The sequence below is a fragment of the Onychomys torridus genome, chromosome 12 (genome assembly GCF_903995425.1).
Source record: "Onychomys torridus chromosome 12, mOncTor1.1, whole genome shotgun sequence".
NCBI lineage: Eukaryota > Metazoa > Chordata > Mammalia > Rodentia > Cricetidae > Onychomys > Onychomys torridus.
Window position 1 is genome coordinate 11,720,649 of NC_050454.1, and position 21,657 is coordinate 11,742,305.

The window sequence follows — 21,657 nt, forward strand, 5'->3', positions numbered from 1 at the left end:
TCACTTCTTGCTCAGTACTGAACCCACATGTAAATGTGCTGTAGTGTCAAACTCCGTGAGTAAATGAGGAGCCAGTTTCCCAGTATGCTAACTATCTTTAGAAAACACAAACGCCCACAAGCAGTACAGAACAGAGAAATCCAGTTCTTACCTGTGCTCCAAGGTCTTTCATGTAGGGCCCAAGCTCACTGAACAGGTCATACCCTTGATGGAAGAAGGCCAGATGTGCGTACATGAAGGACAGCATCTGGTGGAGAGAGAGGGGCTTCAGATGCACTGCTGGAAGCTTCAGAAAGCTTGACGATCCCGCCACGAGAACCCAAAGTACCACCTCTACTTACAACTGAGTAGTTTTTGCTTGAGAACTTCATAAATACTTGCAAATACAAAGAGAATAACGTGTTTCTAAGAGAAACACCCAGTGTTGGCCATGTTAACAGCTGCAGTTACAGTTGCTACACTGTAACTTACGTGGGTGATTGAAATAGTATTCTCAATAGCTTCACTGTCTTACTAGTAATCCTTAAGTACATTCTGAGATGTCTATGTGGTCCTTCAAAGCAAAACAGACATGAAAAGACAAGAAATGTAAACAGTAGCGAACACTCTAACCACCAGGGTCACCAGGGTCACCTGGGTCGTCATTAGGGTCACCAGGGTCACCAGGCCCCAGTGAGATGCAAAGACTCTCACTTGTCCTTTTTCCAAAAAGTACATACAAGCGGGGCTGACACTGACTCCTCTGTCTTGGGAAAGCTATTTATGTATTACCTATTTATTTATTTAAGTGTGCGTGTGTGTGTGCGTGTGTGTGTGTGTGTGTGTGTGTGTGTGTGTGTGCGCGCGTGTGCGTGTGCCTGTGCCTGTGTGTGCGTGTGCCTGTGTGTGTGTATGTGTGTGTGTGTGTGTGTGTGTGCGTGTGTGTGTGTGTGTGTGTGTGTGTGTGTGTGTGTTCACATGTGCCTGGGGAGTGTGGAGGTCAAAGGAGACAGTTCTCAGTCTGGCACTGAACTCGGATCACCAGATTCAGCAGCAAGTGTCTGCATCTGCTAGCCACCTCAATGACCCTGGGAATTTCTTTATATCATCCCACAGATCCAAAGTGGACATTAAATATGAGGTGGGGGGTCCCCAGCTTTTTCTGTATTAATCCACAAAAGAAAAGACACCCCTGTTTTTATTAGTTAAGTTTTTACATGAGAAGGAGTTATATATAATTAAATGTACACAAAGGATCTCCTGAGACCTGCTTTATTTTTTAGCAAGAACACAGAACTGTTTAATATTCTGAAAACCAAAGTACGTCGTAAGAGTGTTGTTACTCAAGAATCCTCTAACAGAAAATTCTGTTTTCAAAATAAAAACTAGTTAAATAAAATTCAAAGTTAACAATAAAAACTCACATATAAAAATTACTATAGTGTTAGATAATGGCAATAATTATACAATTGTGTGAAAATATTTTTCAAACCACTGAGTTATAGAGAGGAATTAATAAGATTATATAAAAATGTAAAATACACCAGGCTTTTGTTTATTTGTTTTGGTTCTTTTTTATTTTTCCTTTAAATTTTGTTTTGTTTTGGGGAGAGGTTGTGGAGCAGAGGATGAATGAGGGGGAATGGGAGATGGGTGGGATTGTGCCTGATGTGAGATCCACAAAGCATCAATAAAAGTTAAAAGAATTTTTTTTAAAATGTAATATATGTATACATCCAAATAAATACTAAGCATGTTAAAAAAAATAAATGAGGCCAGATGGTGGTGGCAGAGCCAGGCGAATCTCTGTGAGTTCGAGGCCAGCCTAGTCTACAGAGCGAGATCCAGGACAGGCATCAAAGCTACACAGAGAAACCCTATCTCAAAAAATAAAACAAAACAAACAAACAAACAAACAAATAAATAAATAAACAAACCAGGAAAACATGGTAAAGGATCAGTGATGTGAATCCATAAAAGATGGCACAAATCAGTACAAAAAATGAAGGATTCAACAGAAAAGGACACACATATGTCTCATAAGTAGTCAGGAAAATAAATGAAAAAAGGTCCCAACTCTGGAAACGCAAAATTCAGCATGGAAATCTCATGTTCTGTCTCTCACACCACTGGGGAAGGTAAGGAGACGGGGCTACAATGCCCACTGCTGGTAAAAATCAGCAGAGAAATGTCTGCTCTCACCACATCAGTGGAAACAGCTTAAAAGCCTTGAAATTTGGTAGTGTTTTTTAAAAGCCTTTTCCAGACTTGAAAACTTTAACTAGGGATGGCAAGGTGGCTCAGGGAAGACGGCCACTGGCCCTGACACCCCCATGGTAGAAAAGGAGAATCTGTTTCCACAAGTTGTCCCTTGACCCTTAAAAAAGTAAACTCATAAATGCAATCTCTTTATTTAAGTAATCCTTTGTTTATAAATGCAAATAAGGGTTGGGGATTTAGCTCAGTGGTAGAGTGTTTGCCTAGCAAGCACAAGGCCCTGGGTTCGCTCCTCAGCTCAAAAAAAAAAAGAAAAAGCAAATAAAGCAGTAATCAGATTATTTATTAGGATGATCACTACAATTAAATGTTTGTAATGTCAAAAGCATGAAAAATTACTTAAATATCCATTAAGGATGACAATCTATAGTATATTCAAGGCTGGCTAGTTTGGACCTGCAAAGTATACTTCTGTTTTTAGATGGCTCATGAGCAAAGGATCATTTTTAACCTTTTAAATGTCTGAAAGAGAAAAAATTTTAAAACACAAGAAAGTGACATGAAAATTATATGAAATTCATGCATAAAGTTTTAGTGAACACAGCCACGCCCAATCATTTACTCAGTGACAGGTCCTCATCGCAAGGACACAGGTAAGTACAACAGAGACCACGGGGACTGCAAAGCCCTCCATATTTATCCACCAGCCCTTTATTTCCAGTATGCTCATGTAGCAGAGCTCCAGCCTTCCACAGAGCCATGATAGGATAGGACTATGTCCACATGACTGGCCATCTGGAACCCCTGGGGAGGGGAGGGGAGCCACCTTGTATGAAACAAGTACAACGCAGTGACCTGCTAAGCCGCCACTCGGGTCAAGCAAAGCTTTAGAGAAGAGCAAGGTGGAGACAAGGGTCTAAGAACTCAACACCACCAACTGGAAACAACACTTCCCCAAATAAACTAAACGAAATGACCGTGAAGGTTCTCACATGGGAAAATGTACAATACACAGCATGTATCCTCAGTCTCTTGTCCAATAGCAAGTAAAACACACAGCCATCAGGACCCAAAGCTCCTAAGGAAGAAGTTGTGTGACTGTATATGAAGAACAGGCCGAAAACAGCCCCACCGTCAGTCTGGGGCCTCTCCAAACCATAGGACTGATCAAACATTTGAAATGCCTAAACACCACACACAACCATAGAGAAGTGTGTGATTCTGAAAGATACTGTGTAGACAACGTCTAAAAGCAAGGGCTGGAGAGATGGCTCAGGAGTTAAGAGCGGCTGCTCTTCCAGAGGTCCCAAGTTCAATTCCCAGCACCCACATGGCAGCTCACACCTGTCTGTAACTCCAGTTCCAAGGGATCTGATCTCTTCTGATCTCTGATGGCACCAGGCATGCATGTAGTACATATACATGTGTACAAAATACACACACACATAAAATAAAGAGATCTAAAAAACATTTTCAAAAAGAAACTTTCTAAAAGCAAATACAGCCTGGCAGTGTGGCGCACGCCTTTGATCCCAGCACTGGGGAGGCAGAGGCAGGTGGATCTCTGTGAGTTCGAGGCCAGCCTGGTCTACAGAGCTAGTCCAGGGCAGTCAGGACAACACAAAGAAACCCTGTCTTGAAAAAAACAAAACAAAGGAACAAAAAAACATAAAAGCAAATACAAGTAAAAGAAAATTCAAGGTGACAATCATATCTGATAAGTTTCAAAACAATCCTGAAATATTCTCATGGGTTCCAGCCACCACCTCCAGCTACTTCCCGGAAGTTATTAGGTATCTAGACCACATAAAACATGACATGAGAATAACAGAGTAGAGAGCCAACAGTGAGTCTGTCTTCGTGGAGCAGGCCATATGTCAGTAACACAGACACAAAAACAGCTGTACTTGAAGCAAACAACACAGGTACTAGAAATGGGGAGCAAAGGGAGCCAAGAGCCCAGACAGAGCATCACAGCACAGGGCCACAAACAAGGACAGTCTCAGCATCACAGCACAGGGCCACAAACAAGGACAGTCTCAGCATCACAGCACAGGGCCACAAACACAGACAGTCTCTGCATCACAGCACAGGGACCTCAAACACAGACAGTCTCTGCATCACAGCACAGGGCCACAAACAAGGACAGTCTCAGCATCACAGCACAGGGGCCACAAACACAGACAGTCTCAGCATCACAGCACAGGACCACAAACACAGACAGTCTCAGCATCACAGCACAGGGCCACAAACACAGACAGTCTCAGCATCACAGCACAAGACCACAAACACAGACAGTCTCAGCATCACAGCACAAGACCACAAACACAGACAGTCTCAGCATCACAGCACAGGGCCACAAACAAGGACAGTCTCAGTAAACAGTGGGTCATTAAGATCTTACTGATTTCAGGATTTCTGATCTCCTCTTTGATTGAAGCACATTAATCTGAGGGAAAATAAACTTGATTAATCATCCACAAATTACTCTAAACACTAACCCAAAATACAAGACTCCAAACATGCTTGTCCGATTGATCCCAGAACAAAAGGAAGCAAAGCTTGTGTTTTCCATCATTAAACATCACCAACAAATACTCAGCCACATTTGAGCTCAGTAGAAACACTGGTTCTTCAAATTACAGTATTGTTGTCATGGAACCTTTTAATACTTGAGCGTGTGACACGTCCATCTTCCTCCACCCTCCTCATCTACTTCAAGATCAAGGTTCACCCACAGCCTCGGTGCAAATTATCACCATTTACCACTTTCTATCTTTTCTGGACTCCCTCTGTTTTCCTTCTTGGCCCCATGGAATCTCTTCTCCACACAGGTACCACAGTGATGTTCTAATAAAATTCAACCTCGAGTGTTACATCCTGCATCCTCCTACCGTGTCAGCAAAGGCCACTGTGCTGAGACCCTACCAGACCCATCACTGTCCCCCAGATGCCTTGGTCCTGGCTGTTCTGCCTCCACATCAGGATGCTCTCTGCCCTTGTGACTTACGGCTATTTCTTAATAACCAGGGTTTCCACTACACACCATCTTCTTACACAGGTCTAACTCAGTACCTGACTCGTTATCCAGTGTATCAGTCCTACTTACAGATAACATTTATAACTTCTTTTGTTTTGTTTTTGTTATTTTTTAGACAGGGTTTCACCATGTAGCCCTGGCTGTCCTAGAACTCACGATGTAGACTAGGCTAGCCTCGAACTCACAGAGATGCTCCTGCCTCTGCCTCCCGAGTGCTTGCTTCTGTGTTTTCTTACTATGTCTTTTCCCTAGCTAAGGGGTAAGCTCCATGAGATTAGGACCTTCTTCTCAGTTCTAGTCCTCAAAGAGAATATAGTAAGCACTCCATAAATATATGTTGAAGTAATGGATTTAAGTATTTTAATTATGATTGACTTATTGAAATGCCAGCAAATTACGAGAATTTTCAAGAGTAGAGTTGAAGCTCAGTGGGCAGTGCTTGCCTACATGAACAAAGCCCCAGGATTTCTCAAACCAGGGGTCAGGTCTATAACCCCAGGAATGGAGGCAGGAGGATTGTGAGTTCAAAGTTATCCTTGGCCAAATAGTGGGGGGTCGGGGGAGAGGCTTTAACAGGATCTTTTGCAATTCTAGAAATTCCTAACAAGTATTTTTGCTGTTGTTTAAAAACCAGCTTATTTAAATAAAACATTGATCCAAAGAGGCCCTTCACTCTTTGTTAATGTCACCAGAAGAGAACAGAACATCTTCCAAACGTTTTCCTCACTGAACTCTTGGTCTATGTAATAAGGGAATTGTAAAATGCAGTCTGAAAAACAAAAACAGACCAAAAACGACCCTCAATCTAACTTTGGTCCCTCTCACTGGTTTCTTCTGTGTGTCTGTTTCACAGCCTGCCCAGCTCTGAGAAGCACACTGACCACCCCTCCATGCTGAGCGCAGGCCGAGGGGAGCCCCTGTTCAGACTCAGCCTTCTGCTTTGCTTCTGCTTTTTCCTCTCTATTTGGAAGGAAAACGGTCAATTCACATACTTACAGGAGCTAAAGTGCTTTACACTTTGGGTATTTGTTACCTATGATTCTCTAAAACAGCTACTTTGGCCACAAAATAAAATGATCCAAGAATTCTCATGAGAAAAATTAAATATACTCATAGTTAGAAGGGAGTGAGCATGAAGGCTAATTTAGTACTGTCAGACAAACTCAAAGGAAACACACAATTATTATGTTTAAGTTTGAAAATAATGGAGCGGGGGGGGGGGGGGGGCGCGCACATGCCTTTAATCCCAGCACTGGGGAGGCAGAGGCAGGCGGATCTCTGTGAGTTCGAGGCCAGCCTGGTCTACAGAGTGAGGTCCAGGACAGCCAGGGCTGCTACAGAGAAACCTTCTAATACAAAGAAACCCTGTCTCAGGGAAAAGGAGGGAAAAATGCCAGGCATGGTAATGAGTTATTTGTAATCCTAAAGATGGACAGGTAAAAAGGATGGGGGTGCTCATTGGACAGCCAGGCCAGCCTAATCAGTGAGCTCCAGGCTAATGAGAGACCCGTCTGAAAGGAGGTGGACAGTATTCTAGAGGATGACATCTGAAGTGGTCATGCAGCTTCTAAAAGTGCACACACATACGTGTGCAAAGATGTACACCCACGAAGTATGCATACAAAAAGATAAATAAATACACATTTCCAGTCTCTCCCGGTGGTGTCGGGTGGAACCCCTGCTTCAGTCTTTCTCCCCAAGGGTCTTAGGGTTTCATCTTCCAGCCAATGAACTCCAGAAACCTTCGGCAGGTCGTGAAGCTGGTACCACTAAGAACATACGGTTCACATGTGGGCTGCTGAGGCAAAGGGAAGCAGGTGCTTCACCCAGAAAAGCATTTCTCACAGTGGGTTTCCTGAGAAGTTACTGCTTGGGGTTTATGTTTAGAAGCACTAACAAAAGTTTAGAAAAACTGAAAAAGCAGATACACATCTCTAGTGTTGCCAGTAAAAACTAGTACTATTTATGCCTGGTAGCCAAATATCAATTACCCTGGAATAGAAACACTACAGAATAAAGTATGTGCAGGATATTGTAACTGAGGAAAAAGGAGAAAGAAGCCAGAACCACAGGATCTATATCCACATACCTGTGTGTGCACAAAGACATACACAGACAGCTGAAAGTTTTCCGTAAAATGTCATGTTTCCCACTACAGCCCAGCACTCTAAAGACTGAGGCAGGAAGCTATCAAGTTGAGGCCAGCCCAGGCTACACAGTGAGTCTGAGGCTACGCTACCTCAAAAAAAAAACAGTAACTTACAAACATTTTAAATGTTTTAATTGTAAGTTCAAAGAAAAAGCATTCTTTCTTCTCCCTAGCTCTAAAGCCCTGCTCCTCCGTAACTGCTGCTGAAGGCGTGAGGCGAGCGTACCTGAAGGACGTAGTCAAGGGCTATGTGCCGGAAGCACTTCCTCGTGGCTGTGAGAATGTTTGTGGCCTCTTCAATTTCATGCTGCTTGTTTCTTTGAACTTGGGCATTTTTGACTAGTGCGTTTTCCTTTTCTTCGCTGACTTTTTCAAATTGTTTCTTGGCATCTTTGAATTTTCGAAGATCTCTAAAAAAACAAAACTTCCTTCAAAATTTTGGCAAAATAACCTTAGACTGTAACACTATCATTCCTTTGCTTATGTGTTTCCTCAGTCATTGGCCATCATGATGAGCTCATCCAGCTGAAGTACGCATCCTTCCCCAGTTCCGGTTGTCACTGACCTGAGAGGCTTGGACAAAGGAAGTTCAGATCTGGGACTTCCATGACTCAGGGATATTTATACAGACTTCCAGTCTGCACCTAAATCCAGCACTCAGAGCTGAGAGCTCAAAAAGTTTCAGGTTTGGACCATTTTAGATTTCTAATTTTTGGCTTACAGGCACTCATCATTCTGTGTATATAGATTCTCATAAAGTGAGCTAATGTTTCATTATTTTAATCCATGTGATTCCAAATGGAAATAATGATAAAAATTAATGCAACAGAACAGAAAGATAATTTTTCTAAAGATAAGTTCAAAGCATGCACATGGTTTAACCATGATACTGTTTTCTAAACAACAGTGTAAGGCTTACTATGGAGAATGTGTATAGGAATGAAGATTTAAATGGTCTTTCCCAAAGATTAAAATTCATTTACCTTCCAGATAAATCCTAAGAATCTGGGAAGTATTTTAAGACATACTTTTGCTTTTAAGAAACAACATTCATAAGCCCACCTCAGGGGCAACACACCCGCAATCACATCTCTAGGAAGGCTACAGAAGGAGTGCTGGCTGTTGGCTCCAGGCCAGCCTGGGCTACAGAGCAAGATTCTGCCCCAAAATACCCAAAAAATGGAAGCAGAAGAAACAATTAACACATTTAGTAAAACACATAGAGGATAAAAATAAACTCTTTAAACACACATGTAGACAAATTTATAAAGAGCCAGCCGGGTTCGATTCCCAGTAAAGGCCCGACACGCCATGTCACAGTCTGAAAAGGTGCAGTGGCCTCAGGTGAATACGTAATGCCTCTCTATTCCCACTACTACTACAACATGACAAAATAAACTGAAGACAAATGACTTTTAATTATAATAAAATACGTCTAAGAAAGACTATGTAATTGATTTCAAACACCCCACAGGTTTTTATGTATCTAAGAAAACTTTCTGAATGTTAAAGCATTCTGAAATAACTGAAAAACAGAACTGGGAGGTGCTGGAGAGGTGGCTCAGCAGTTAAGAGCACTGGCTGCTCTTCCAGAGGTCCCCCGGTTCAATTCCCAGCAACCACATGGCAGCTCACAGCTGCCCTACAACTCCAGTTGCAGGGGATCTGACACCCTCACACAGATATACATACAAAACACCAATACACATTAAATAAAAAGAAAGAAAAAAAAAAAAAAAAACCCGAGCTGTGAGCCATTTTTGCAGGATAATTCTAACCTAGGCTGGGGCTGGAGCTCAGCAGCAGAGCCTTGCCTAATATATAAGGTAGGGGCTCTACCCACAACATTGTCTGAAAAACCCAAGCCCCAAACTACTCAAAACAGCAGTAGATAATATTTGACACTATCTGTATATTATAATGTCCCTTACTTATTTTTAATACTGTACCAAAATTAACTGACATTTATAAACTCTCTGCTGGAAATCCTAGGCGAAAACTAATTACGAATGTGAAAAACACATTCACCTTCACTTGAAAAGTTTGGACTGTTTTTACTTCTACTTCAATTTTATTTCCTATGTAAATATGATGACTCTCTTCTAATATATAAGAATGTAGCGCTTCTGAGGCTCTTTCTCATCTATTATCTTTTCCTCAAAGAAAGTACCACATTGAGATGAGACAACTACCTTTGAATACAGTAAGTATGTCAACCACCCTTGGAGCTTTTAAATTACATTTTTATCTATGTTTAGAAAACTTTCTGGACTCGAACCAGAAGAGCTATTTAAATACACATGGAAAGTGAATCTGATTCCCTCACAAACTCAAAAGAAATGAAGCGCATCTCCCAAAGCAAACAAGCCACCAGTCTCTTCAGAGATTTGAGACCTATAATTCCCTTCTCTTTTAGCATCATTAGCCATGCCCCAGGCCACCACCCCTACCCACCTCCAGCAACCACTGGCTGGCTCTTCTCTGCCCCCTGAACCACAGCTGACTTACTCTTTAACGAAGTTCTGAAGCTGTGCCTTAATTGATCTCTGTGTTTGGTCGAACAGGATCTAGAAGATAAAATATAGCATTCAATGTTAAAAAGGAACCGGAAACATAAACACCACAGCTCCTCACAACTTCCAGTAACACCTCATTTCTTAGTGAAGACTATGAAAGAAACTGATGGGAGAAATTGGGGCCAATTTTAAGCCAAATTCTACCCGTCTCAAAAAAAAAAAAACCTAGCTTCTCTTCACTACAGAAAAGAAATTTAGTGGGAAAAACAAAACAAAACAAAATAATTTCCTTAATTTTACTTCCAATTTGGAAGACAACCCAACAGTATGACAATCTCTTTCTCCACCCAGTCAAAACCAGGCTGAGCTCTGGTGACACCCCAGCCAGAGTTCTTCACTGGGGAAGACTTGGGAACACCGACAATGGATGTACTGAATTCCATCCAGCATTCCACAGTCTTGTGGATCGGAGGACAGCTGTGACTAGAACAACATCTCGGTCTCAGAGCAGTTTTCTGTCCAGGAGTTAGGATGCCCCGTACCTAACACTGGTAGGTCTCACTATAGCAATTCCAAGTACTTGGGGCTAGAGAGATGGCTCAGCAGTTAAGAGCACTAGCTGTTCCCGGGTTCAATTCCCAACACCCACATGACAGCTCACAACTGTGTGTAACTCCAGCTGCAGGGAATCTGACACCCTCACACCAGAGCACATAAAATAAAGTTAGAAAAAGAAAAGAAAGCTAATAATGGGGGTGGGGGAGAAAAGAAAAAGAAATTCCAAATACTTTCCTAATTTTCAGAATTACTTCAATCTCAGAGTTTGAAACAGAGTGAGATGAACAGGGGGAAAAATAACACACAAACAGCAGCAAAAAATCTTATCAATCATTCTAATCTAAAATTCTACTATGTCTGCCCAATTTGCTTCCAGAAAAATGGTTTTTTTCCCACCTGTATCCTATTAAACCCAATGTAAACAAACAACAACAACAACAACAAAAAAACCCAAAAACAACAGAAATCAAAATGGAGCTAAAGGGAAAATTGACAAAGAAAAATCAATAAAACTAACGCAAGGCTGTGATTATAAAACTGCTAAGTACACAGCAAAGGCCATGTCAAGAAAACAGAAAGGGCCGGGCAGTGGTGGCGCACGCCTTTAATCCCAGCATTTGGGAGGCAGAACCAGGTGGATCTTTGTGAGTTTGAGGCCAGCCTGGTCTACAGAGTGAGATCCAGGACAGGAACCAAAACTACACAGAGAAACCCTGTCCCTGAAAAAGAAAGAAAGAAAGAAAGAAAGAAAGAAGGAAGGAAGGAAGGAAGGAAGGAAGGAAGGAAGGAAGGAAGGAAGGAAGGAAGGAAGGAAAACAGAAAGGGAAATGGGCCCCCACTGGGGAGTTTTCACAAGACTGCTCAAGAGAGCATCCCTAAAGGGAAAGCATGTGTAACTGCAGGTGGGATGTCAGAGTGACTGGATGCAGTCAATTAAAATTATCCAAGTAGGAGCTGCTGCCCTATAAACCCAGGTTCTGCTGGGAATCAGACAGCAGCCAATCAGGACTGCCCTCCTTCATAGGGAAGGGACCTATGATGGACACTGCAAGGTGGCCGCTCTAGAGATGCTTTCAACAGCCCACGTCTCTTAGATGGAGGCAGTTTTTGTTTTAATGCCTCACCCACTATGCTCTTCTGGTAGGCTCACTAAATCTCTTTTTCTACTCTGCTCTGAAGGGTAAATACTTATACAAACACACCTCACGGCCAAAGCAATGAGAAGGGAAATAAAAAAACACAAGTTTGGATATTTAGGAGGCAGGGTATGACCTCAGCACAGGTAGACATTAAGAAGATAATTTGGGTGGTTGGAAAACAATTATAAGCCTAGAAACGCAATAGAAAATCTACCAAAGCTCACTAAAGAGGAATCAATAATTAGCAGACTTAGGGAAAAAAAAAAAAATTCTGTGATTTAAAACCTCCATCTCCTCCTGTATGGTCAAGCTGGGCCTGGATGGCGCCAAGCAGTCTCTACCCTTCCTATCTATCCAGGAGAAAGATGGAGGCTCACATCAACAGCTACAGGTAAATTTCTACAGCAGCTGCACCCACAACTGCCGAAAACGGAAACACCTTAAATGTCCTTCACCGTGAAATGGAAAGACGTTAAGATAGTCATACAGCGAACATCTTGAAATGCACATGAACAGATGAATCTCGGGGCACTTGGCTAGGTAAGTAAGTCCTATTACAACCCTCACAAGCTCTAATTTACACGGCATTTAGGAAAACGCAAAGCTATAGAAACAGAAAGCAGCAATTCCTAGGAGAGAAGGGAAAAGAAATGTACATTAACAGGAAGTAAGGAAGGGCACCATACGGGTGTGCTGGGGTGTATGTGTGACAGACTGTAGTGTCAAGACACAAACATACACACTGTCAAACCCTCTAAAGCCAGATGCCACAAGACAACAGTTTTCATACATATAAATTTAAAAATGGCAAAGCACATGATATTTCTTTAAAGTACAAAAGAGGACATTTCAGCAAAAAAGAAATTAGGAAAAGCAACCTGAGACCACCACATTTATACCTGATCTTAGGCAGACGGCCAAGAAGCGGTCCCCAGCAAGTCTACGGAATAAACCCACTGACACCATTGCAGCGCTCACGCAGCTGAGGGAGGAGTCCAGTGCAGCCAACTGCAAATCTGGCTCCAAAGTTTGAAGGCTTTGCTTGCTTTTATGACACTAAACTTTTAAAGAATGTAATATGCCAAAGAAATGTTAATATTTAAAATGAACACTCATAAATGAAATTACTTTTCTGTGGTTTTTGTTTTTCCTCTTAGCACACAATTCCTTTGCACGTAGTAAAAATTCATATAATGCCATCCTAGAAACATCACTGTCAGCTTTCAAACCTGGGACAAATGGCTGAGGTGCCTATTTCACATATCAAAGCAGACCTGGCCTCCAGGTTCTCTCTGCACCTCTCAGTCTCTACCTGTGACAGGACCCGCCTGGCTGGCATACCCGTCCCCTACACTAAACTTCTCCAGCCCAGGGCTGGGCTGCCCTTCCCTACATAACCCACCATAGGTCGGCTGGTCCTTTTTATCTGCTCTTCTTGGGCCTCCTGGCTGCTGCAGCTGGCTCCCCTCTCTCCCCTCCCTTGCCCTTCCCCCTCTCCTCCCCTGGCTCAGAGTCACAACCACTCTGGACTCTCTGATGTTCCCGCCTCTGGCTACGCTCTCTGACACATCTCTGCTGATCCTTCTCCTCCACCATACCTCATTTTCCTTTTCCCCATTCGGCTATCCCTAGACGTTTATACATGCACAATGTCTGTTTCTCTACAGACATAGATATATACTTATGTATGTGTTTAGGGAGGCAGATAGGTATGTAACAAGCAACTGTGTATGTAATAGCCAAAACTAAAAAGTGATACAATGGCCCATTGTGGTACACTTGAAATAAGATCATGATTTTTTTAAAGATTTTTTTTTTCTTTCGAGACAGGATCACTATGTAGCTCTGGTGTCCTGGAACTCATTTTATATTCCAGCTTGGCCTCCAAAATTGGCTCCCAAGAGCTGGGATTAGAGGTATGTGCCACCACATGGGGCACATTTTTTTTTCTTTCCTAGGCTAGATCTGATGCCCAGGCTGGCCTCCAATTGGATTGTAACACTCTACCCCTCTGGGCCACTCAGCTAGCTATGTTTAAAGGGCACACTAGTTCACCTGGAATATCCACAAATTCTTTGGCAATCCTTGCTTCAAAAGCAGACCCTAATTCTTCTCTCTTTTAGTGCAAGCTGTCTGTCTCTTGCTTCTCCCAAACAGTAACGAAAGAAGCGCAATATGACTTCTGGGACTAGGTCGTGAAAGCTGCTGATGTTTCCTTTGCCTTTGCTCTTGGGTCACATTGGGAGAGTAACAGACTCCATGTCATAAGGACACTCCTGCAGCCCTGAAAAGAAGGTCCTTGGTGAAGAACTTGAGCCTCTGGTAAAAAAGTATATGATTAAAACACCTTAGCATTGGACACACCAGTCCACGTGAGGACTTCAAATGACTAAGGTCGCAGCCCCAATACTTTGCCAGCATCTCCTGAAAGACATTGAGCCAGAGCCACCCAAGTGAACCTCTCCCAAACTCCTAACTCAGAAAACTATGAAGTAATAGAGGTTTGTTATCTTAAGCCTCTAAGTTAGAGGTTAATTGCAGCAGTAGATAACACTGTCATCAACAAATGATTGAATATACATGGTGATATACTCACATGACGCAATGCTACTGAGCAATAAAAAGAAATCAACTATCACACACACAGTATGACTGAGTCTCAAAATAACTAAGAAAGTTACTAGAACAGCAGAAAACTAATTATCAGTTATGATAGACTACAGGTCAGTAATGACCAGGAACGAGGAGGCTGGAGGAAGACAGAGGAATTACAGAGAAGCAAAAGGAAACTCGGGGGCACAAAATATGTCAAAGCTTACCAGAATGTATAATTATGCAATATGTGATAACTAAGTCACCACAGCAAACTTATAAAAAAGCATTCAAAGGGGAAAAAACGTTATTTTACGAAATTATGAACATTATACATCCGATTCTAAACAAAACACAATCGCATTTCCCAAAATAAAATTTCTATGGCATTTGAAATTAGCAGGAGTAATCTATATTATAAGAATACCTCATTCAGTTCTCACTGTTTGCATTCTTCTGAAACGGGAAGACCTCAACTGTGTAATTTTCGGGCTGGCACTCTGGAAATGTTCGATTTGTGTCCTCAAGAGAAAAGATGAATGCTGAGAAGCACATCACAGACGGTAGACAAGTCACATGGGAATCACTGACTCTGAGATAAGTGTTCCAAAGTCTTTTTTATTTGTATTATCCAGGGACCACACCACTCCTGCCTGATGACTATGGGACACAAAATCGTTACTGTCCTTTCCAGAATCGATAGGAAGGGGCAGGGGTAATGGCTTTGACCCTGTAGGGTCACTGAATCTTTTGTGCAATCCCACTAGGCCTGTAATAAAAAGAGCTAAAATAAATCAAGAAGACTCTTTCTGTAATCCTCAGTGGTTATGTTCCTTGTTCTATGTTACTGTTGTTGTTGTGAGAATATAACTGATAAAACCAACTGAAAGAGAAGAATTAATTCCTCTCCATCACAGCAGGAAAGGCACGGTCGTAACACACAGCCGAGACTGCGGGAACATCAGACAGTTTGTTACACTGTATCTCCAGTCTGGAAGCAGAAATCGATGAACTGTGGTGCTCAGTTCAGTTCCTTCTCTTCCCTTTGTATCAATCCTGGACCCCAGGCCATGGGATGGGGCCGCCTATACTAAAGGTGGATCTTCAACCCTTGGTCAAACTACCCTTACAGACATGCCCAAAGGGGTGCCTCCAGTGTGACTCTAATCTGGTCACACTGATCATAAGGGGTGACCTGACACCCAAACACATCACTTTTAATCAGAACATTCCACCCCTGCTTCCTAAGGCTCACGGCCATCTCAGCGCAAAATGCATTCATCTAACTTCCCAGTCCCCTCAGACTTACCAGTTCCAACACTCACTATCCAAAAGCCTGCTTTCTCTCCAAAGACTCAATGCATGTCTTAACTTTGAGACATTATAAAATGAACAAACAAGTTAACTACTTCCAATATGTAATGAGACGAAGTATTCTCACTCTGAAATGGAAAAATAGGGACCTAGCAAGGAAAAATGAGACCAAAATCCATTGGGGAAACATAAAATCCTGCAGATACATGTACACTACTTGGGGCTCTTGGCATCTTTGGGGCTCTAATGGCCTCGGGCAGCCCTGCTCCCCAGTTCTCTTGGGTAGGCCCCACCTGGTCCCTGCAGCTCCTTCCTGCTGATGAACCAGGATCCTGGCATCCCCAACATCCTGGGTCTCCACTTTAATTTTGACTTCACGCATGAAAGGGCCTCCTTGCAAGAAACCCAACCCTGCTTCAGCACTTTTCTGGAACCTTGTAAGACTCCACGACCCCATATTCTTGGATTTTACATGCCAACAAAATCAGCACTGTGTGGACAATGCTGGCAAGCTCTGCTTCCAGCTCAAGATGTGGTCTGACCCCTTCCATCACAGCTGGACCTCTACTACCTCGGTGGCTGAGCTTAGGGAAACAGACACTTCCCTCGAAGGTTGTTTTCAAGCAGGGAAGCCCTTCGTGGGTACTCTCAGCTGTCTTTCTCCTGTCTTTCTCCTTTCCACAGGATGTGTGGAGCCTTTAGTGGTGGGGTCTGAGCCTTGAGGCTCTTCACCTACTGTGCCAGTACACAATGTCAGGACAGCCCTCCACTGCGCCAATCTCTGTAACAATCACGGGCTTCTCCACACCCTGCTCATCCAGCACTTGAAAGCTGCTACACTTCTCATCAGGCCACCTTTCCTTGCTGTGTGTGCCCTCTCTCACCGTCAACTTGAACTAGAGGAGTGAGTAGGAGCCACGGCACAGCCTGAATGCTGCGCTGTCTTGAAATGTCCTCCTCCAATCCCGTCAGGCCACTGCTCTTTAACTTGGTCTCACTCTCGTTCTCAGGACACGGGCACAGTTCAATCAGGTTGCTTTCCAGAATATAACATGAATGGCTTCTAGCTCAATCCCCGAGAGTCCTTGACTCCCTCGGAAATCTTATGATGGTCTTTAATGTCCACATCGAGATCAGTATTCTGCAGGGTCCAGTAAATTCTGCTTGTGTGGCTTCTCTAGCCTGAAGATCCACGTGTTCCCCTAACCCTCCTGCAAACCAGTCCTAAAGCCTACATGATCGGGTTTCTCATTGCAACAGCCCCTGCTGTGGGAATAATGCTTCTGTACACTGGTTTAATAAAACACTGACTGGCCAGTAGCCAGGCAGGAAGTATAGGCAGGATAAACAGACAAGGAGAATTCTGGGAAGAGAAAGGCTGAGTCAGGAGACACCAGCCTGCCGTCCAGGGAGCAGCATGTAATGGCACACAGGTAAAACCACAGAACATGTGGTGACATATAGTTTAACAGAAATGAGCTAAGTTTAAGTGTAAGAGCTAGTCAGTAGTAAGACTGAGCTAATGGCTGAGCAGTTTTAATTAATATAAGCCCCCGGGCGGTGGTGGCGCACACCTGTAATCCCAGCACTGGGGAGGCAGAGGCAGGTGGATCTCTGTGAGTTCAAGGCCAGCCTGGTCTACAGAGCTAGTCCAGGACAGGCTCCAAAGCTACAGAGAAACCTTGTCTTGAAAAACAAAAACAAAAACAAAAACAAATTAATATAAGCCTCTGTGTGTTTACTTGGGAATGAGTGACTGCGGACCTGGTGGGAGACAGGAAACCCTTCAGCTCCCACTTCCAGTTTTCTGTCTTAGTGACTCTTCTCATCACTGTGGCTAAGGTGACTGGGGGAAGGAAGGGTTTATACTCTGCTCGTGGTGGGAAGGAAGCAGGATATGGCAAGGAGTGGCTCTCCCTGGCGGCAGGGGTGTGAGGTGCAATTGTGTCAGAAAGCAGAGAAAGATGAAAGCTGGGGCTACATCTGCTTTTGTCTCTTTATTAGTCCAGAACCTCAGCCCATGGGATAGGAGACCTACACTCGGCTATACGTTCCTTCCTTGGCTAAATCTAATATGTCTTTACAGACTGCACAGCAGAGTATCTCCTAGCTGGCTCAAAATCCATTCGATTGACAACAAAGATTCACTATTACAAGTTCCAACAGGAAACAAACATTTGCATTTGATTCACTTCTTCTACATCTTCTGCCCATGCTAATCTGTTTATAGATCTTTCCTCTATCTTCAGGCAATGGTTCTCTATTGAGTTATGTATTAAAATCAAATGGCTAATATCTGAGGGTTAGGCACGATGGCACACACCTGAAATTCCAGCATGTGAGAGGCTGACACAGAAGGGCCATGAGTTCTAGGCCAGCCTGATTTGGCTGAGAGTGCAACACCAACCCAGACTCCTCAGAAGCAGAATCACCGCCCAGCCTAGGAGCCAGCAGTGAACAGGAGGCAGAATCAGGAAGTTCACAAGTGGAAGGCAGCCTCCGTATACACTGAGCACTGAGCTAGCCTGGACTATCTGAGGCCCTGTCAGGAAGGAAGAGAAGGGAGGGAAAAGGAAAGAGACGGGGAGAGTGAACTGAAGTTAGAACAACCAGGGGTGCTTTACAGAAAAACAGGAAAGAAGGACAGACAGTCAGACAAACCAGCCACACATTTCTGGATTCCTAGTCCTTACTACCAGAGATTCTGACCTTAATTAGGCTCGTTTGCAACCTGGCTCATACCTGACTTCACTGAGAAGAATTTACCAAAGGCGGCTAAATTACTACATGATGCCCACTAATTCAGAAAGCAGCCTCTTTGATGGGTTTCACAGCCCCAGAATTAGACAAAAATTAAGAGGTTCACAAGTCACAAGTTCACAGGTCAGCGTACCTCATCTATACAGGGCTCTACATGAGTGTTTTACTCCTGAGATATGTCCTGACTGTCACAATTATTCAACCTCGCCATAAATGTAAAACTCAAAACAATGAATAAAGCTGTGTTCCAATAAAACTTGACCTGAAAATTCAATAAAAAATAAAAGCAAGGGACTAGATTTGGCCTGTGAGCCATAGTGGGCTCCAAGAGTGACTTTCTAGCTGGCTGTTGGCTTCTCTGACGACACAGATCTAGAGTAGGGGCCGAGGCTTTATAGGTCCAACAAGTTTACAGGTGATGCTAGTGATACTGATGTTGCTGGGCCAGGGACCCTATTTAAGAATCAGGATCTCTGACGTACATATAAACTCACAGAGACTGTGGCAGCATGCACAATGCCTACCCAGGCCCACACCAGATGGGTCCCACACACAACAAGCACACTGGAGACCACACACACAACAGACTGGAGACCACACACAACAACCACACTGGAGACCACACAACAACCACACTGGAGACCACACACAACAACCACACTGGAGACCACACACAACAACCACACTGGAGACCACACAACAACCACACTGGAGACCACACACAACAACCACACTGGAGACCACACACAACCACCACACTGGAGACCACACAACCACCACACTGGAGACACCACAACAAGCACACTGGAGACCACACAACAAGCACACTGGAGACCACACAACAACCACACTGGACACCACACAACAACCACACTGGACACCACACAACAACCACACTGGAGACCACACACAACAACCACACTGGAGACCACACACAACAACCACACTGGAGACCACACACAACAACCACACTGGAGACACCACAACAATCACACTGGAGACCACACACAACAACCACACTGGAGACCACACAACCACCACACTGGAGACCACACACAACCACCACACTGGAGACCACACACAACAACCACACTGGACACCACACAACAACCACACTGGAGACCACACAACAACCACACTGGAGACCACACACACAACAACCACACTGGACACCACACAACAAGCACACTGGAGACCACACAACAAGCACACTGGAGACCACACAACAACCACACTGGAGACCACACACAACAACCACACTGGAGACCACACACAACAACCACACTGGAGACCACACACAACAACCACACTGGAGACCACACACAACAACCACACTGGAGACCACACAACAACCACACTGGAGACCACACAACAACCACACTGGAGACCACACACAACAACCACACTGGAGACCACACACAACAACCACACTGGAGACCACACACAACAACCACACTGGAGACCACACAACAACCACACTGGAGACCACACACAACCACCACACTGGAGACCACACACAACAACCACACTGGAGACCACACACACAACAAGCACACTGGACACCACACACAACAACCACACTGGAGACCACACAACAACCACACTGGAGACCACACAACAAGCACACTGGAGACCACACAACAAGCAACTACTTCTGTGACACCAGGGAAGCCCTAACCCAAACTTCCCCTAGGACTGCAGAAATCAGATTGTGGAATTGGACTACCACGTCAGGATGGTGTCAGGGGCCGGAGAGATGGCTCAGTGGTTAAGAGCACTGGCTGCCTCTCGAGAGGACTCAGTTTGATCCCCAGCACCCACACACTGGTTCACAACCATCTGTAGCTCCAGTTCCAGGGTGTCTGATGCCCTCCTCTGACCTCTGGAGGTACCAGGCATGCACATACAGGTAGGCAAAACACTCACACACATAAAATACAAATAGAAATTAAACATCTTTTTTTTAAGGCAGAGAGCTGCATGTGCCAATTTTTGAAACAGCTAACTACAACTAAATATATATATATATATATATATATATATATATATATATATATATAAAAGTAAAAAATTAAAAACTGCTATATAACTTCAGCCACAATAAGATTAACCCAACCCCCCTCCAAAAAAAAAAAAAAAACACTACACAGAACTCAAAGTGGAAAAATAACCTTAATGGGTATTATTTTCTGATATGAAGTTTGTGATGGGAGAGTATCGTTTTTCTTCAGTGGTGTAGCTATTGGCAAACTGCACATGCTCCAGTGAACAACCATGGCTCATACGAGCAGTACTCATTAAACTCATTATACCAGAATCGGAAATGAAGAAAGCAAATTCACTCTCGGTCTTCCCCACCACGCACACGCGCGCGCGCGCGCGCGCACACACACACACACACACACACACACACACACACGGTGTTTTTATTTCCACCCCAATATAAAGCCCAATCAAGTCATCAAATTAGTCATCTCATAAAGACTGCCACTCAAGCCGGGGCTGGGGATTTAGCTCAACGGTAGAGCGCTTGCCTCACAAGCACAAGGCCCTGGGTTCGGTCCTCAGCTCCGACAAAAAAACAAAAAGAATGCCACTCAAGAGTGCCCACAGTCATGTCATCGCCTATGTCCTGATACTTACTGTGTGAAAATTTATCATTTCTTGAAGACTGTCAGAAAACTTGGTCAAACTTGTCTGTAAGGAAGAAACCAAAGGAAAATCAATCACTTAAGAACCTCTAAAATGAGTCATAAAAATATTACTTGGCATTTCTGACAGAAAAATCAAATTATTCTATAAACAATAACATTTACTTCCGAGGACAATCCATGGCTCACTGGACATGCTCTGCAGAGGTCATGTCTACCACAAGTCTACATATGGTAATATGTTAAGGCCAAGAAAAACCAAAGAATCAGTACTGCCCCATCTACAACATGTCTGAAAGCAGCAATAGTGCGTCCTGTAAGCAACTGTCCAAATGTAACTGTTTCTTCACAATTTAGTTTTCATCACGAAAGAAACATCAGTAGCACCAGAGTACAGCAAGGGATACAAGCTAACCCAGGACCACAGGCTAGGCAGAAGCCATACAGCTCCAAGCATACAGCTGGGTCCTGTTCTGAGCAGACTAATATTCTGCTCACCACACTATCAATTACTGGTTTTCACTCCTGACCGCTGGCTGCTTCAGCTCACCCATCTGAATGCAAACTTGAATCCTGTGACACAAGGTTAGGGCAGTGATGCTACATATGCACACAACAAATCAAGCTTTAATATATAACTACCTCAAAAACCAGAACTGGGGAGCACGGCTCCAAGGAATGGCAGCCCTTCTCACGACGCTCTGTTACACTCATCACTGAGCCTGTGACTTTAGTGATACCA

General features: G+C 43.7%; 1 protein-coding gene across 7 annotated transcripts in view; it reads right to left on the minus strand.

Annotated features, from left to right (window-relative positions):
- The window catches only part of Acap2 (ArfGAP with coiled-coil, ankyrin repeat and PH domains 2), a 117,860-nt gene that overhangs the window by 42,583 nt on the left and 53,620 nt on the right, over positions 1-21,657 (minus strand). For all 7 annotated transcript variants that reach the window (XM_036203169.1, XM_036203170.1, XM_036203171.1 and 4 more), the window contains exons 4-8: positions 20,908-20,961; positions 9,894-9,952; positions 7,612-7,795; positions 4,601-4,645; positions 152-247 (exon numbers count right to left, since the gene is read on the minus strand). In XM_036203169.1, the coding sequence (XP_036059062.1) occupies positions 152-247; positions 4,601-4,645; positions 7,612-7,795; positions 9,894-9,952; positions 20,908-20,961 (438 nt within the window). The remainder of the gene's footprint in view (positions 1-151; positions 248-4,600; positions 4,646-7,611; positions 7,796-9,893; positions 9,953-20,907; positions 20,962-21,657) is intronic.